This window comes from Echinops telfairi, unplaced genomic scaffold (assembly GCF_000313985.2).
Source record: "Echinops telfairi isolate 266 unplaced genomic scaffold, ASM31398v2 ScPeMD7_9;HRSCAF=40, whole genome shotgun sequence".
Lineage (NCBI taxonomy): Eukaryota > Metazoa > Chordata > Mammalia > Afrosoricida > Tenrecidae > Echinops > Echinops telfairi.
In genome coordinates, this window is record NW_022103906.1 from 18,805,461 (window position 1) to 18,820,118 (window position 14,658).

The window sequence follows — 14,658 nt, forward strand, 5'->3', positions numbered from 1 at the left end:
TTCCGGTTTAGTTAAGAATCGCCCAAAATTTTAAAATTCGAGTCTGGTCCAGTTTCAAATCCTATAATTTATCCTGAGACCAGAATAACCAGATGGTACCTGGCTACTACTATCAGTTGATCTGATCATAGGAACAAGAGATGCATCCTGATAGAACAGAGAAAAAATGTGGAAAAGACCTCAGATTCTTAAAGTACCCAGATTTACTGAGCCAGCTGAGACTGGAGGATTCAACTGCATTGAGATACTCTAAAAGATTACCATCCTCAGAGGTCACCCTTTAGCTAAACAACAGATTGGCTCATAAAATAAATTATCACCCATGAAAACTGTGCTCCTTTAATAAATCATCTATGAGACCATACCATCAACAATCACTTTTGTTCAACAGGAATCTAACTTTGGTATCTAAAAATTTTCAACAAAACACGAGTAAAAAATTTTTACAGGGGTGCAGAAAAATAACCACAGAAATACTACAAACTTTGAGCAAAAAACAGTAGGTACTATTCTTAGAATAATAAATTCAACACCTACTTTAAAAATAGAATTATGTTGTACTTTAAGGTAGGATTAAAGACAAAAAAGCCCATTCTCCCTTCACCTCCTTTCAATAGTTGAAACAGTTGGGCAATAGGACCTTTCCATGCCAGTTTTATGCCTTTTTTCTAAGAAAAAACAACTTATCAAATTTCTACATGTTGCACGCTAACTAAAACACAATGTCAAGGTCACCAGACTCACTTCTATGACCTGAAAGCCAGTTCAGAAATGGCAGTAGGACAGGTTCTGAGGAGGCTTGTAATCTTACTGTTATTGATGCTGGACCAGAACAAAGGAAAAGCCCTGTTGGCCTGACTTAGCACATTTTAAGTATTTTGACAAATATACTGTACTGCTGGTATGAGGAGGATACAAAGTTTGTGAAAAAATGTATTAAATGAGTGGAATTTTCCCACACACATTTTGTAGCCCCCTTGTATTTAATCTCTGGTAAGGAAGAAGTTTAAAAATAGATTCTTAAAAGTCCTGAAGATTTCCTTCCTTCTCCAAAAAGCATCAGATGAAAGAGCTTAAAGCAGATCTAATTTGGTATCTAAAATAACAATTTTTATAGAACAGCTTTATAGGCATTCATGCAGAAAACAGCACACTACCCTGGACCACACTTCTCTGGTGGTTCATATGACTCTTTTCAAACTTATGAATATGATGAGACTTGAAAAGGTTCAACATCTCTACATTCTTGGCTGTCAGGATCCATTTACATTCTTTAAAACTGCAGATTCCAAAGTTTTTAAATTCTGAAATATTTATTAACTTAAAAATACTAGTAAGGTCTACATATTAGCCAAAAACTGTACAAAGTTAGGCATCAGGCTGCCAACTACAAACCAACAGCTGCTTGAAGGAAGAGAGACAAGGCTTTCTATTCCCATTAAGAGTTCATCTTGGCAACCCAGACAGGTAGTTCTATCCAGTCCTACAGGGTCGCTATGAAATAGACTCAATGGCAGTGAGTTTGTTTTCTTAATACATCTTACCCAAAAAATTAGTGAATAGAATGGTATGGTTTTACACTGTTGCAAATCTCTTCAATGTCTGGTTTAAAAGAAGTTTGGATGTTCTTAATTCCTCTCTTAATGCACAGTATGTAGCAATAAATTATGCTGGTTAGATATAGTGAAGATAAACTCCCCTCGCCTAATGTAGTTGGAAAAGAAGTATTTTAAGGTAACTATGGCTATTAATCTTTGGTATCACATCAAAAATGACAGTGGAAATGTCCTTAAGGCATATGAAATCTTAAGCAATGCCAGATTACAATGCAGTGCTCTATCTTGTACTGTTAAAAAGCATGACTTTGGAAAACACTAATTCAAAGTTATGCAAATCTTCCAAATGTTGACATATTTCATTACAGAGCATCAAAACCCACATTTCTTAATATCATTAAAGACAGTTTCAAAATATTCTCTAAGTATTAAAACCTATCATATTCACTGACATCAAGGTTCCCAAAATTCTAATTTATTGCATGAAAAGTCAATTTTATCACAGGCAAAAAAAATTTGCTTTTATTAAGGTGATAAGTCTGTTCATTTGAGAAAACATCTGCCAAATTTTTAAGTCTGAATATCCATTGTTTTTTATTTTAAAGTAAGAACAAGTGTTCCATGGAAAAAGCACCAAATTCTGTTCAAAACGGAAAAAAAAAAGAAAAAAAGCTCACATACCTTTCCTCAGACAACGAATGCATTTTTGTAAATAACAGAAGTGCATCAGGTGTGCTTTCCATTGTTTTCATGCCAAATGTTTAACAGACATGTATTTAAGAGGTGATACTAAATGAGCAACTTTTACCACTTTATCAAAAAGGTATTCTTTAAGAAAAACTGTCACTTCTTAAATTGCTCCTTCATGGGAATGAAGATGAACTGTTCGGTGGCACTGCCTTGAGTTCATGTTAAGGCTCCAGTGGGTTGTCCCACATGGCTTTTACACCACGGTGTGGACGCCAGAACACTGAAAAGGCAACAGCCGTAGAGTTATGAAAACAGGCTGCTCACAGGGCTGCCACGATGCGCTCCACTATCAAAATGCACACATGGGCAAGCCCGTGTAATACACTTTTACATAAATTTTCAGTGGGTTCATCTTCATCGACAGCAGCGGTTCTCAACCTGTGGGTTGAGACCCCTTTGGGGGGTGGGGGGTCCAACAACCCTTTCACAGGGGTCGCCCGATACCTAACAGTAGCAAAATTAGTTATAAAGTAGCAACGAAAATAATTTTATGCCGGGGAGGCAAGGAGCTAAAAATAATTTTATGGTTGGGGGTCACCACAACATGAGGAACTGTATTAAAGGGTGGTGGCATTAGAAAGGTTGACAACCACTGATCGACAGCATAGGTTCCCAAACTGATCTGGCCTACCCCCTCCTTTTCAGAAAAAAAGACTTACTCAGCACCCCACTAGGCAATTAAAAAAATTTTCCAAATTGACTTAATTACTTCAAAAGAAACAACAATCTACTAGGCGCTAACTACAAATAAACTCTGATATACATAAGTCATATTCCAACAGTCTCAACTGTTTTTCAAACAAAATTACATGGCAAACCCACTGCAATCAAGTCGATTCTGATTCATAGGGACCCTGTAGGGCAGAGGCTCTCTAGGACAGTGGTCCTCAACCTGTGGGTCATGACCCCTTTGGGGGGTCGAACACCCCCTGCACAGGAGTCGCCTAAGACCACGAGAAAACACATCTTTCCAATGGTCTCAGGAACCGAGACACCGCTCCTCTATCCGTCTCCAGGCGGACCGCCCACATGCAGATGCTCCCACACAGAGGTATCCGGCGTGAAGACGGTTACCCATGCTACACCATGCTTCAAAACAAAATTTCATTTATTTGTCATTAGAAATCAGTATTTCACAATATTTAATGACATATTGTTTTGTGATGAATCACTATGCTTTAATGATACTCAACTTGTAAAAATGAAAATACATCCTGCATATCAGATATTTACAACTCATAGCAGCAGCAAAATGACAGTGATGAAGTAGCAACAAAAATAATTTTATGGTTGGGGTCACAACATGAGGACCTGCATTAAAAGATACCGGCATCAGTAAGGTTGAGAACCCCTAAGCTAGGATTTCCAAGACTAAATCTGCAACAGAAAGCCTCATCTTTCTCCAAAGACATGGCTTGTAGGTTCAACTACTTGACCTTGTGGTTAGCAACCCAAGTCATAATCTACTATGTCATCAGGTCTCCTAAAACTACATTAAGGTAGTAGAGTTTTTATGAAAAGTTTCACTACGTGCTAAGATTACAATGTTACTAAATTACTTACCGTATATATTTGAATATAAGCCGACCCAAATATCAGTCAAGGCACCTAATTTTAACCACAAAAACTGCATTAAAAAATGATCTGAAAAACTCGGCTTACATACGAATATTTTCCTAGCCTGGTTTCCTCATCTGTAATATGAGAATACCAACACTGGCCACGTATTTCAGTTTTGTTAGGTACCTAATAAAGTGCCAGCACCTTAAACACAAATGTTAATAATTAATCATGCCACCTTTCCCCTTATACTGCCTATATAGTTAGAATAATCAAACTCAGTTAATTCTCTATGAAAAATCAAATCAACAAGTTCTCTCTCCATACCATCGAATCAATGCTGACTCATAGCTACCCGGTGGAGGGTTTCTGAGACTCTGTTTATGGGAGGGGAAAGCCTAGTCTTTCTCCCGAAGAGCTGCTGGTGGTTTAGAGCAGTCAACCATGCAGCTCACAGCCCAGCACATAACCACTATACCACCAGGGCCTCATAAAAAGATTATTTAGGCCTGTAATTGTCTTTCCTTCTTCTAAAGGAGCAACTCTTGAGAGTTTATTGCTTTAGAACATCTATCCTTGCCTAACAGAAAGGAGATGAAATTAAATATAATTCGATCAATTTTGGAAGTAAGTTTAAAATCTAGTCAAAAGTCCAGTACAAAAGTTAAGATACTAACTAAAGTACTTGTATCCAGCCCTTCACTATTCTTATCTACCAGCCAGCATTAAGAAACTGGAACTCCTCGTTATAGTATCCCTGCAGAAGAGAACTGCTGCACAGGGTTCCTGAGGCGACGACTTTTTATGGAAGGAGGGTGCCTAATCCCTTCCCAGGGACCAACTGGTATGTTCAAACTGCTGACCTTTCGGATAGCAGCCCAACACGTAACCCACAGCACCAATGGGGTTCTTTCAGATCAAGGCAAATGTATACATGTAATATATAATATACGCATCGCTTCTCGTCTTTTGGCTGAGATCAAATGTAATGATATATGCAATTTACTTCACTGATGTAATAAATGTTTTCCTTCAAACAACCGCTCATCATTCTGCTTATTCCACAATTGTCATAGATTTGACAGGTTTTTAATAAAATGTTTCACTATTAAGGGACAGTAGTAACCTATTAATTTTAGTAACCTATATGTAACCTTAACTAATATACTTCAATAGTCATTTGCTCTCAACTTTCATTTGAGGAATAAGATATTATCTTTACATTATATACATAAACATCTTAAAATAATAGATATTGTCCAATGTAGATACTGTCAGATTTAGTGGGCACATTTACACTATTTTAAGTGTACTATATGACAGCTACTAGACTTTATCATCAGGAGTAATGATAGTAGTCAAAGAATATTAATATCTTTACTGGAGGTACCTTACTCCCTTTTACTAGTTTTAAAAGACACCAAATTAGACTTGCCTCAAATTTTCATCTGATTATCTGAAGGAAGCAAGGAAACTTTTAGGACTTAAGTACTGGAAAGTAGCTATGTGCCAATATACTGAAACCTGCAAAATAAACAACAGGGGCTTACTTACCCTAGCACCTAAATGTAATATGCATACTCCTCTAACACAAATGACCTTTAATTTCATTTGCATTGTAGCATATCAAGTTTGTGGCATGGATTAAAAGTCACTGTTGGTTTTTTAAGTTATTCTTTTTAAAGTCATTCATTTTATGTGATGTCAAGAATTATGACTTTCAAAAATCCTTAGCCATAGCATTCCACCTAGCTTTCTGCAAGGTTCACATTTCCTATAATAAAGTCTTGTGAAAAGGCACTAGGCAAATTAAAGAAACCAGAGGAACTGCATGGTTACCTTACTGAAGTTTTTTCAAATGAAAGATTTTATAAAAGAATCCTGATCAAAAGCGAGCTAAGGGAAATGCAGAATAGAATTTCAAATTCTCAGCAATTCCAGACTTTCTGAAGCCATTGTGGCTGGATGATCCCCTAAACTATTACTCAGGCAATCCATAAACCTAATGCCAGAACCACCCTCTTTAAAGCAAGCAATAGTTTATTGTCACTAGTAAATCATCAGTCTTGAGCACTGTATTTTCTTAAGATTTATCCATCTAGGATCAAATTGACAAAGCCACTTGAATGCTAAAACCGGAAATTTAGGAAGCAAAGAGTTTATGTTAATGGGAAGGAACAACATGGAGGAGGGCAGGAACAGCTGAATCAATGTCACTGAATGGCACATGGAGAAATGACCGGAGTGGCATGTGGTCTGATGACCACCATTAGAAAGCACTGCTCGTTCAGCGGTAGATCTTTGGCTGTGGTCTGCTGGGGACAGTGACAGGAGTGGGGAATCTTCAACTGGTGTAGAAGGGAATAGATTGGAAAAGTCTAAAATCCGAAAGAAATGGAAGAACCATCAAGGAGCCCTGGTGAGGCAGCGGTGAAGCACATGGCTGCTGACCAAAAGGCCGGCAGTGGGACTTAGCGGCAACTCCGTGGGAGAGAGGAGTGGCAGCCTGCTTCTGTAAACGTGGAGCCCCTTTGCATAAGCAGCCCTACACAGGTTGACCATGTCAGAACTGACTCAATGGCAAACGGGCTTGGTCTGGTTTGAAAACCCAAACCAAAATTGGTGCCACGGTGTCAATTCAGATTCAGCGAGCCTACAGGACAGAGCAGATTTACTCTGGGTTTGAACTCAGAGTAGCCTCCATAAGGTTTTAAAGGCTGTTAATCTCTATAGGAACAGAAAGCTTCATTTTTCTCCTAGAGTGGCTAGTGGGTTTGAACTGCTGACCTTGAGATTAGCAACCCAACACATAATCCACTGCACCACCAGGGATCCTTTGATTTGATAAGGACCATCATCTTACTCACACATGTAATTAAACACCAGGGAATAAAGTTCAAAGGGTTGACTGTAATTGCCTTAGGGAGAGGGACTAGGATCAGTGAGTGGATAAAGTAGGACAGTCATTTCTCATTCTAAACTCTTCAGTGATATTTGATTAAAGCAAAACAAAAACCCCATCTTTTTATTGCAAACTCTACCAGATAGAGAAAAGCAGAACAAAATAAAATGCCAGGTCAATCTGTCATTACAAAGTACAGCCACCACTTAGGTGGCGGCCCCAAGAGCCTCCCCAGCTCCCTTTCCAACACAACTCCTTCCTACTTAGGAAAGGTAATCACTATTCTGACATTTCTAGTACTTATGTCAAAGTTTTTCTTGATAGTGCTATTACCATCTTGGTATTTGTCTCTAAACCCATCGTTCTGAGTGTTTTTGGAGCTCTAGTGGAATCAAGGACTTCGTATAACCACATACACACAGCATTTTTTCACTTTGGCTGGGAAGACTTTCGTGATCTTTAAAGAAAACCCCCCAGCCACCCAGCTTCCTCATACTCTTAACAATAACTACTACTTGCTTTGCTACAAACTTTCAAATAATAGCTAAACCCTGAAAATCATGTAAACTATTGTAAGAGTTTTCTATGTGCGCACACACACACAAACTCATTGTATTATCAAAATGCATAATAAAATAAATTTTAATTTTTAACTCCACATTTTACAGGGGGGAAATAAGCACAAAGATGTTAAACCTATCTAACATCCCTTAGGTAGTAATTTAGCAGGATTTAAACTGAGCAGTACAACACCCGAGGAGTCCCTAGGTGGTGCAAATAGTTAAGCGCTTGACTACAAGTTGAAAAGCTGTCAGAACCCGTGCAGAGCGCCTCTGAAGACAGGCAGGCGTGGCAATGTTTCTGAAGTCACAACCCTGAAAACCCTGTGGCGCAGTCCTACTGGACACACGGCACCACAATGGGCTGAAACAACACCAAAGAGCAATCTGTACCTGTTTCCCCCTTTTCATCTACCTCTCAACTGAAAGCTGTCAATAGCAGGCAATGTTTCAGAGCCGAGTATGAGAAAACATGATCACTTCTACTATGAAACACATGACACTGCCCAAATGACCCTAGATGAGATTCTGCACTGACAGAGTGGCTCCAACAACGGGCTTGAAAATAAAAACTTCAAGGATGACGCAGGGCCAGCCAGTGAGTGCCGTTTGTTCTCTTGTACATACACAGGGCCACTGTAAGTCAGAGCCAAATCAATGGCACCTATCATCATCACCCAGGTGATGGTGTTTAATGCTTCAAACACTTCTTCCCAAACTCCAATTCCAACTCCCATGGGCCCTGTTAGGACACTGCCCTGTGAGCTTCCAAGACTAACTCTTTACAGGGGTAGAAAGCCTCATCTCTCTCCTGCAGAGCTGCTAGTGGTTTCAAACTATGTTAGCAGCTCAACACACAAGCCATGACACCACCAGGGCTCCATCAAGCGTAAAACTTCACGCTCATTGCCATCGAGTCAATTCCAACTCATAGGGTGTTGAGTTTCAGAGACTTTAAATCTTCACAGAAGCACAAAATCTCATCTTTCTCCTGTGAAGTGACTGGTGTGTTCAAACTGCTGACTTTGTACTTAACAGCTCAATGTGTTAAACCCACTACACCACCAGGGCCCCTCCACGGTTCCGTGGACAAGAATAAATCACACAAAATCCTCTGATTAGAGTATGTACCTTAATATACCCACCTACTGCCACTGGCTCAGTTTTACTCAGAGACTCAACCCTTTTGGACAGAGAGCTACCACTCAAAACTTTCAAGACTGCAAATCTCTCTAAGGCAGCAGACCAACTCCAGAAACTCTCTTGCAAAGTGGTTGGCAGGTGTGAGTGAACATTTTTGTAGTTAGTAGCTCAATGCTTACCTCACAGTGCCACGAGGGCTCTTGCACCCTAAAAAAACCCCAATAGACAAGTCTATTGCGACCCAGTGGATGACAACAAACAGTGACCCTACATAAGGGTTCTAAGACTGTGAATCTTTTCAGGGACAGCCAGCCTTGTTTTTCTCCCATGAATAAATGGTGGGTTTGAATTGCCAACCCCACAGGAGCCCAACCCTTAACCTACAGCACCAGCAGGGCTCATTTGCACCCTAATATACATGTTGTAAAGATCCTTGAAGGCACTACAAAGGCCAGAAGACAATGTGATTTATCTAGTCAACTATCAAATTCTGTCTAAAGTTATTTGATGTAAAATTCTGAACCTTTAACAAAATTCAGTAAAGATTTAAGCTAAGGTTCTTGATCTAAATTAAACAATGTAATTTACCAGTAGTAATAATGCTGAACTATTTCCCGCTGAGACATCTTTGCAAAGTAATAAGAAAAGCAGCAAAGTAGTAAGAGTCTAAGCAGCAGCAAGCACTTCACCCAGTACTTTTTACCTCAACACATAGAAGATCCCAGAGAACTTAGCCACCTGACACATTAGTTTGTGTTAAAACAAGGTCTCCCAATGTTTTTCTGTAATAGTTGTGTATCATCAATCTAGTTACAAAGCCTGGTAAGTATAAGATGGCCATAAATGTCTTCTTCTTTAACTCCCCTGTCCCTTCAAAATCCAATAGTAACAGTAGCATTTATATACCTTCATTCAAGTATTATTTTTTAAAGTTTTATTTTAAAAAACACAAACAAAAACCACTGCCATCAAGTCAATTCTGACTCATAGTGATCCTACACAGGGTTTCCGAGACCGTCCACACCTTTTATAGGATAAGCTAGGCCCTGCTCTCACACAAGGAGTAGCTGATGATCTTGAACTACTGACCTTGCATTAGCAGTCCAATGCTAAGCCCAAAGTTAACACCAGGGCTCCTTATCAGTTTATACAGGATGCCCTATATATACACAATGGAAGATAAACTAGTCGTGCATACATTTACAGTGCAATATAAAAGATTTTAGGTACTAATGATACAAAGTGTTAAGAGGTTAAAAAACTAACATTTCCCCAAAAGCAAAAGGATTACAGACATGACTTGAGGTTTCAGGGAAAAAAACCAAAAACTTGGAAAGAGATAGAAAGAAGTAGACAAGTTTCAGGGTGAATTGAAGGAAGAGTAAAATTCTGTTAAGAGATCTAGCTGTATAAAGAGGGCCAAGCAATCTAAGATGGGAGCAGCAAAAACTGAGGCTCAGGAGTGAAAACACACAGAAGCTGTTGGAAGGACTGGATCCAGTTGAAGCCGTACTAAAACATAAGTCTAGGAAGAGTAAGGGGCTCTACTGGAGCAAGGCTGACATGCTGGTCTCAAATGTCTGATCTTAGTTTACAATCCAGTGGATACAGTGATCCACCGAAGATTAGCAAAAAAAGTGACAAGACGAGGACAATTAAGATGAACCAAGAACAAAACACGGGCAGACAAGCAGCAGGAGATGCCTTAGGACGTTTCTGCCACCAGACGCGAGACAGTGAGACCCTGAACTGAGGTGAAGAGGGTATGGAAAGATGTAAGAATTTTGTGCGAGTAGAAACTGTGACTGCATGCGAGAGATGAGAAAAGCACACTCGGAGCTTTTCACAGGCACGAGACTGAGATCTAGCCTTAAGAGATAATAAGCAGCCTCCACTAAAGGTAGAGCTAGATACCATGTTTAGATTATAGTCTAAACCAAGGGCTGACAATATATTAATAATCTTACTCTATTTCTTAAAACAAATCATCCCACAGCAAAATAAAAACATTAGATGATGGCATGTGTACCACAGTACACTAAAATATTAAAATTGAAACAGCCTAATTTATAAATTAGATGCTGCTCTATCCTTAATAACACTTGCAGACACACAGGTACAAGAAGTCCTGTATGTTTGAAATACACATATCAAGCCAGAGCATTTTAAGATGTTAAAAATACACTGTATGCTAAAATAGGTACACATTCAAAAAATAAGACTCACTAGCAAAATATAGCTAAAAAATATTAGTAGATGAGAATTATAACTAAATCATGTGTTTACGAAGGGGCTATAAAAAGTTCATGGAAAAATGCCATTATTTTTCTATTCCATTTTTCCATGAAATTTTTGAAGCCCCAAACTGCCATTTGGTTCATTCAGGTTAACTTACTCTTCTGATTAAGCAAAATCCATGATCTATTTGCCTAATGTCTAACACGTAAACTATGAGCTAGCGGAGGGGGCAGAGTTTCTCAGACACCTCAACCCCAGTTCTCAGCACTGAGGAGGCACCCCCAACAGACCTTTGAGAAATGGTTTCAAAGGTCTATTGCACTATGTCTATTACAGCACTTGCAAAACTTGGCATTACACAATAGCACAGAACCATTGATCCAAGTTGAGTGCCTACAATTCAACAGGTACTGGAGTTACAAAATGAGCCACATGTGACCCCTCCCTTGAACTTAGGATTGATTTCTCTAAACAAGTCAACCACCACAGGTTTAACTAGAAAACCTTGACTCACACTTGAGGTATGACGGCGAGTCCCTTAACTTCTTTAAGAATTTGATTGTTCCAACAGAAAAAAACCCGAGCACTCTGTAAAGTATTACTTGGTACCCATCCATGCCATTGGCTTTCCCCTGGCTTCTGACATCTACACAAGCAAATACAAGCATGTATCTATCTCAACACAAAACCATCACCCCGTCTCCACCTGGAAAAACTCTCAACGAAAACAAGATACTCTAGAGACTGGGTCAGAAAATGATTTTGATATGAGAACAATTCTATCTAGGTAAAGATACAATTTTTTACTAGAAAAATTTTAAGAAGTAAAAAGCACACGCTTTAATTTAATTAAGTTTTGTTGAAAAACTACTACTCTATTTCAAGACACTACTTCTGAATTTTACTAAAATGCAAACTGTAAATTTAGACTTGCGAATGACGAAATACTGCAACTACTTAACGGGAACTACTGCCCCCACCTCCATCACATGAGATCATTATCAAATGAGCACAAAACCTTAAAGCTTTCAAGCTTTTCACAAGCTTTTAAAATGCATTAATTATGGGGAAATTTGGGGGAAAAACAAGACTTAAGCTCTTCAACTGATAAAAACTAGCTTAAAACTACACGAGGATATAATAAGTTCCCCAGCAGACAAGCTATGTGTTCATTTTAACTTTTATTCATTATTTTTCAAATCTGCCTAAACTAATCCCTTCAAGACAATACATCATTTGAGCCAGCAATTATTCATAGAACATGCCAGTCAACACCACACTCCCAAAGGTCAAGTGAAAAACCATCGTGTTTCTGAACTGTTGATGGCACCGATTTTAACTTATCGAAATACAATGGATAAGCATGAAAGTGCACCACTAACTTGTATATGGAACGCCCGAGGGGGCTTTAAAAAAGTTTGCGGACTTTTCCATTATCTTTTAATTATAATTTCCACAAACTTTTCGAGGTCCTTCATATATATAAAAAAAACAAAAAACTAAATCACGTGGCTTGTTTGATATATATCACCTATCTAGTGCTCCTTTCATTTATTTCAGATTTGGGCAAGAGCTATTAAGACTATTTGCCAGTAAAGTAAGGTTTAAAAGCCATTTATATGTCTCTTAAATAAACACAAAGTATTTTTAAACTATTACAGACTTCACCTCATGAAAATCCTCAGCAGCCAAGATTTCGAAAAGAATCAAGCTTTGCATTATTAAACGTTTTCTTACCTTCTGCTACATCATCATCTACGGCTCCTTTCACCTGAGAAAAACACCACTGAATATCATTCCCTCCTCCAGCTCCTGGAAAAAACAACACACACACATACACACAAAATAGCAATTAAAATTGAGTTCTGTTCATGTTTACTCCCGTCAACAGTGAGATGGCATCCACGGTTGGCTTGATACTAATAGCTCCATACTACCTACACATATAACCACCATTCCACAGTACTAACTTAGAAAAAAGGTTAGTCCCCAAGAGCTGCTTAATTTAAAAAAAGGGGGGGAGAGGTGGCGAGGAGGAGATATTCCAGGTGAGCATACTTAAAGACATAGCTAATCATTAAATTGTACATTTATTCAAAACCTCCTTCCATTTTTACATCCACTAAAACCGGTTAAGAGCCGTCCGGTCAAGCAAGGCCTACCAGAAGACTAAATCTCAGAAGACAGGTGTACTTAAGTGTCCAAAAAGCCCACAGAAAAGTGCATTAGGGTAAACTACCATAAAGCAAAGATGGAAGAGAAAACTTCAGGAACATTGCTGCCCGAGTGATAAAGTAATGATTCATATGACCCCTATCACCACAGCACATACACAACAAACAAAACACACCGCCCATTGCTTTGCATCATTGGCTCCTGACAGGAAAAGAAATAGAATGGTACACTGTAGAAGTTGTTTCAGAGGAAGCGGTGTTTGCCTCCCTGCATCTTTTCCTTCAGAATCCAAAAGACCTTGCAAAAACAACCTTTGCTAATTTGTCACCTTCTTGTGCAAAACAACTTTGATTTCACTTTATGATCCAACCAGGCCAAAGAGCAACTTGTTAAGAGCAAACTATAAGTCAACCCAATGTTCGTTTTAAAAGTCCAATCTATTTAAATGCTGGAAAAACAGGGTAAAATTGATCTTAAGGATCTGGATGATTCCATTTCACACTCAAGCACTGAGAAGAACATCGTGAAAATGACCTGGAATCTACTGGCAGGGAGCCCATTCCAGATCTACAAGCGATTCTACCAGATGAAGGAGGGCACCTAACAAGAAAGGTACAAAAACAGTCCTCGGAGCCATTTCCCATTTCTTCCTTCATTCCATTCCCATGCCACGCTAAATCAATAGTCCAACCTGGTTTTTCCTACACATCCTCCATTTCCCCAAGCGTGTGCTTAAATCGCTCTCCTTTGCTATTTATGTCACTGAACTCCACAACTATTTGTATGAAAACCCATTTGGGGGAAAGACCATCTGCATAAAAGCTATGGTCCAGAACACAAACTTTAAGTTACATTTTTTTCATGCAACTTGCAGTATTAAATGGCCTGGCACTTTTAGGTCGGAACGGTTAAGAAACGAAACAAAACTACCTAAGTAGTTCTGAGTGTTCAAAACCCAAAATTCAGACTTTTCGTCTCCAAAATATACCTATTCACAGTAGGAAATGTATGTATGTATATATATTTATATATATATGCATTATTGTATTGTAACTTGAAAAGCACTCTTTGCAAAAACGTATTTATTTGTATATGCACCCAAAGAGCCTTGCAAGAGGAAATACAGGAATTAAATGATGGAAGATGTGGAGAAAAAAAAAAAAGAGGCCGGGGTGGGGGAGGAGGGGGAACTCCAGGCTCCAAAGCAGTCAAGACAAATCTGCACTCGCCCCCACCCCGCCCCACCCACGCCTTGCCGACACGCACCCCACCCCCACCCACGTAAAGGTTCCAGCCCTTATTTTAAAAGCCATTTTAGTCTCACAGCGACCACTACCCTCCCCAGAATTCTCCCCACCCCACCCCACCCCAGCGATTCCCTGAGATCCGAGGGGCGCCCCGTGGCTCTATGTGCGGCAGAGACCGTCGCTAGGGGGTGATGGAGGGAGAAGGAAGGAAGCCGTGCCTTGTCAGTGGCCGAGGATGATTTCTCCTTTACCTGCCATGTTGCGCTGCAAATGGTGACCCTGCTGGGTTCCTCGGGGTCTCTGCTCCTGAACTCACCCCCCTCACCTGGGGATGGGGGGGTAGAGAGGGCGGATGGCGGCGGATGGCACCTGTGTGGGGGAGGGGGCAGGGGTCGGGGAAGAAGGAAAGAGGGGCGAGCAGACCAGCCTGCAGGATGGTGGATTTCACTCTGGGGCTTCCCTGCTTTTGCTTTTTCTCCAGCAGCGACGGCGGCAGCTACGACGGCGGCGGCGGCAGCGGCGGCGGC

General features: G+C 39.8%; 1 protein-coding gene across 1 annotated transcript in view; it reads right to left on the reverse strand.

The window, feature by feature from the left end:
* The window catches only part of PPP2R2A (protein phosphatase 2 regulatory subunit Balpha), an 84,535-nt gene extending 69,883 nt beyond the window's left edge, over positions 1 to 14,652 (reverse strand). Inside the window, exons 1-2 of the mRNA XM_045286837.1 lie at positions 14,383 to 14,652; positions 12,447 to 12,521 (exon numbers count right to left, since the gene is read on the reverse strand). Of these exons, the coding sequence (XP_045142772.1) occupies positions 12,447 to 12,521; positions 14,383 to 14,389 (82 nt within the window). The 5' untranslated portion in view covers positions 14,390 to 14,652. The remainder of the gene's footprint in view (positions 1 to 12,446; positions 12,522 to 14,382) is intronic.
* Between the last annotated feature and the right edge of the window lie 6 nt (positions 14,653 to 14,658).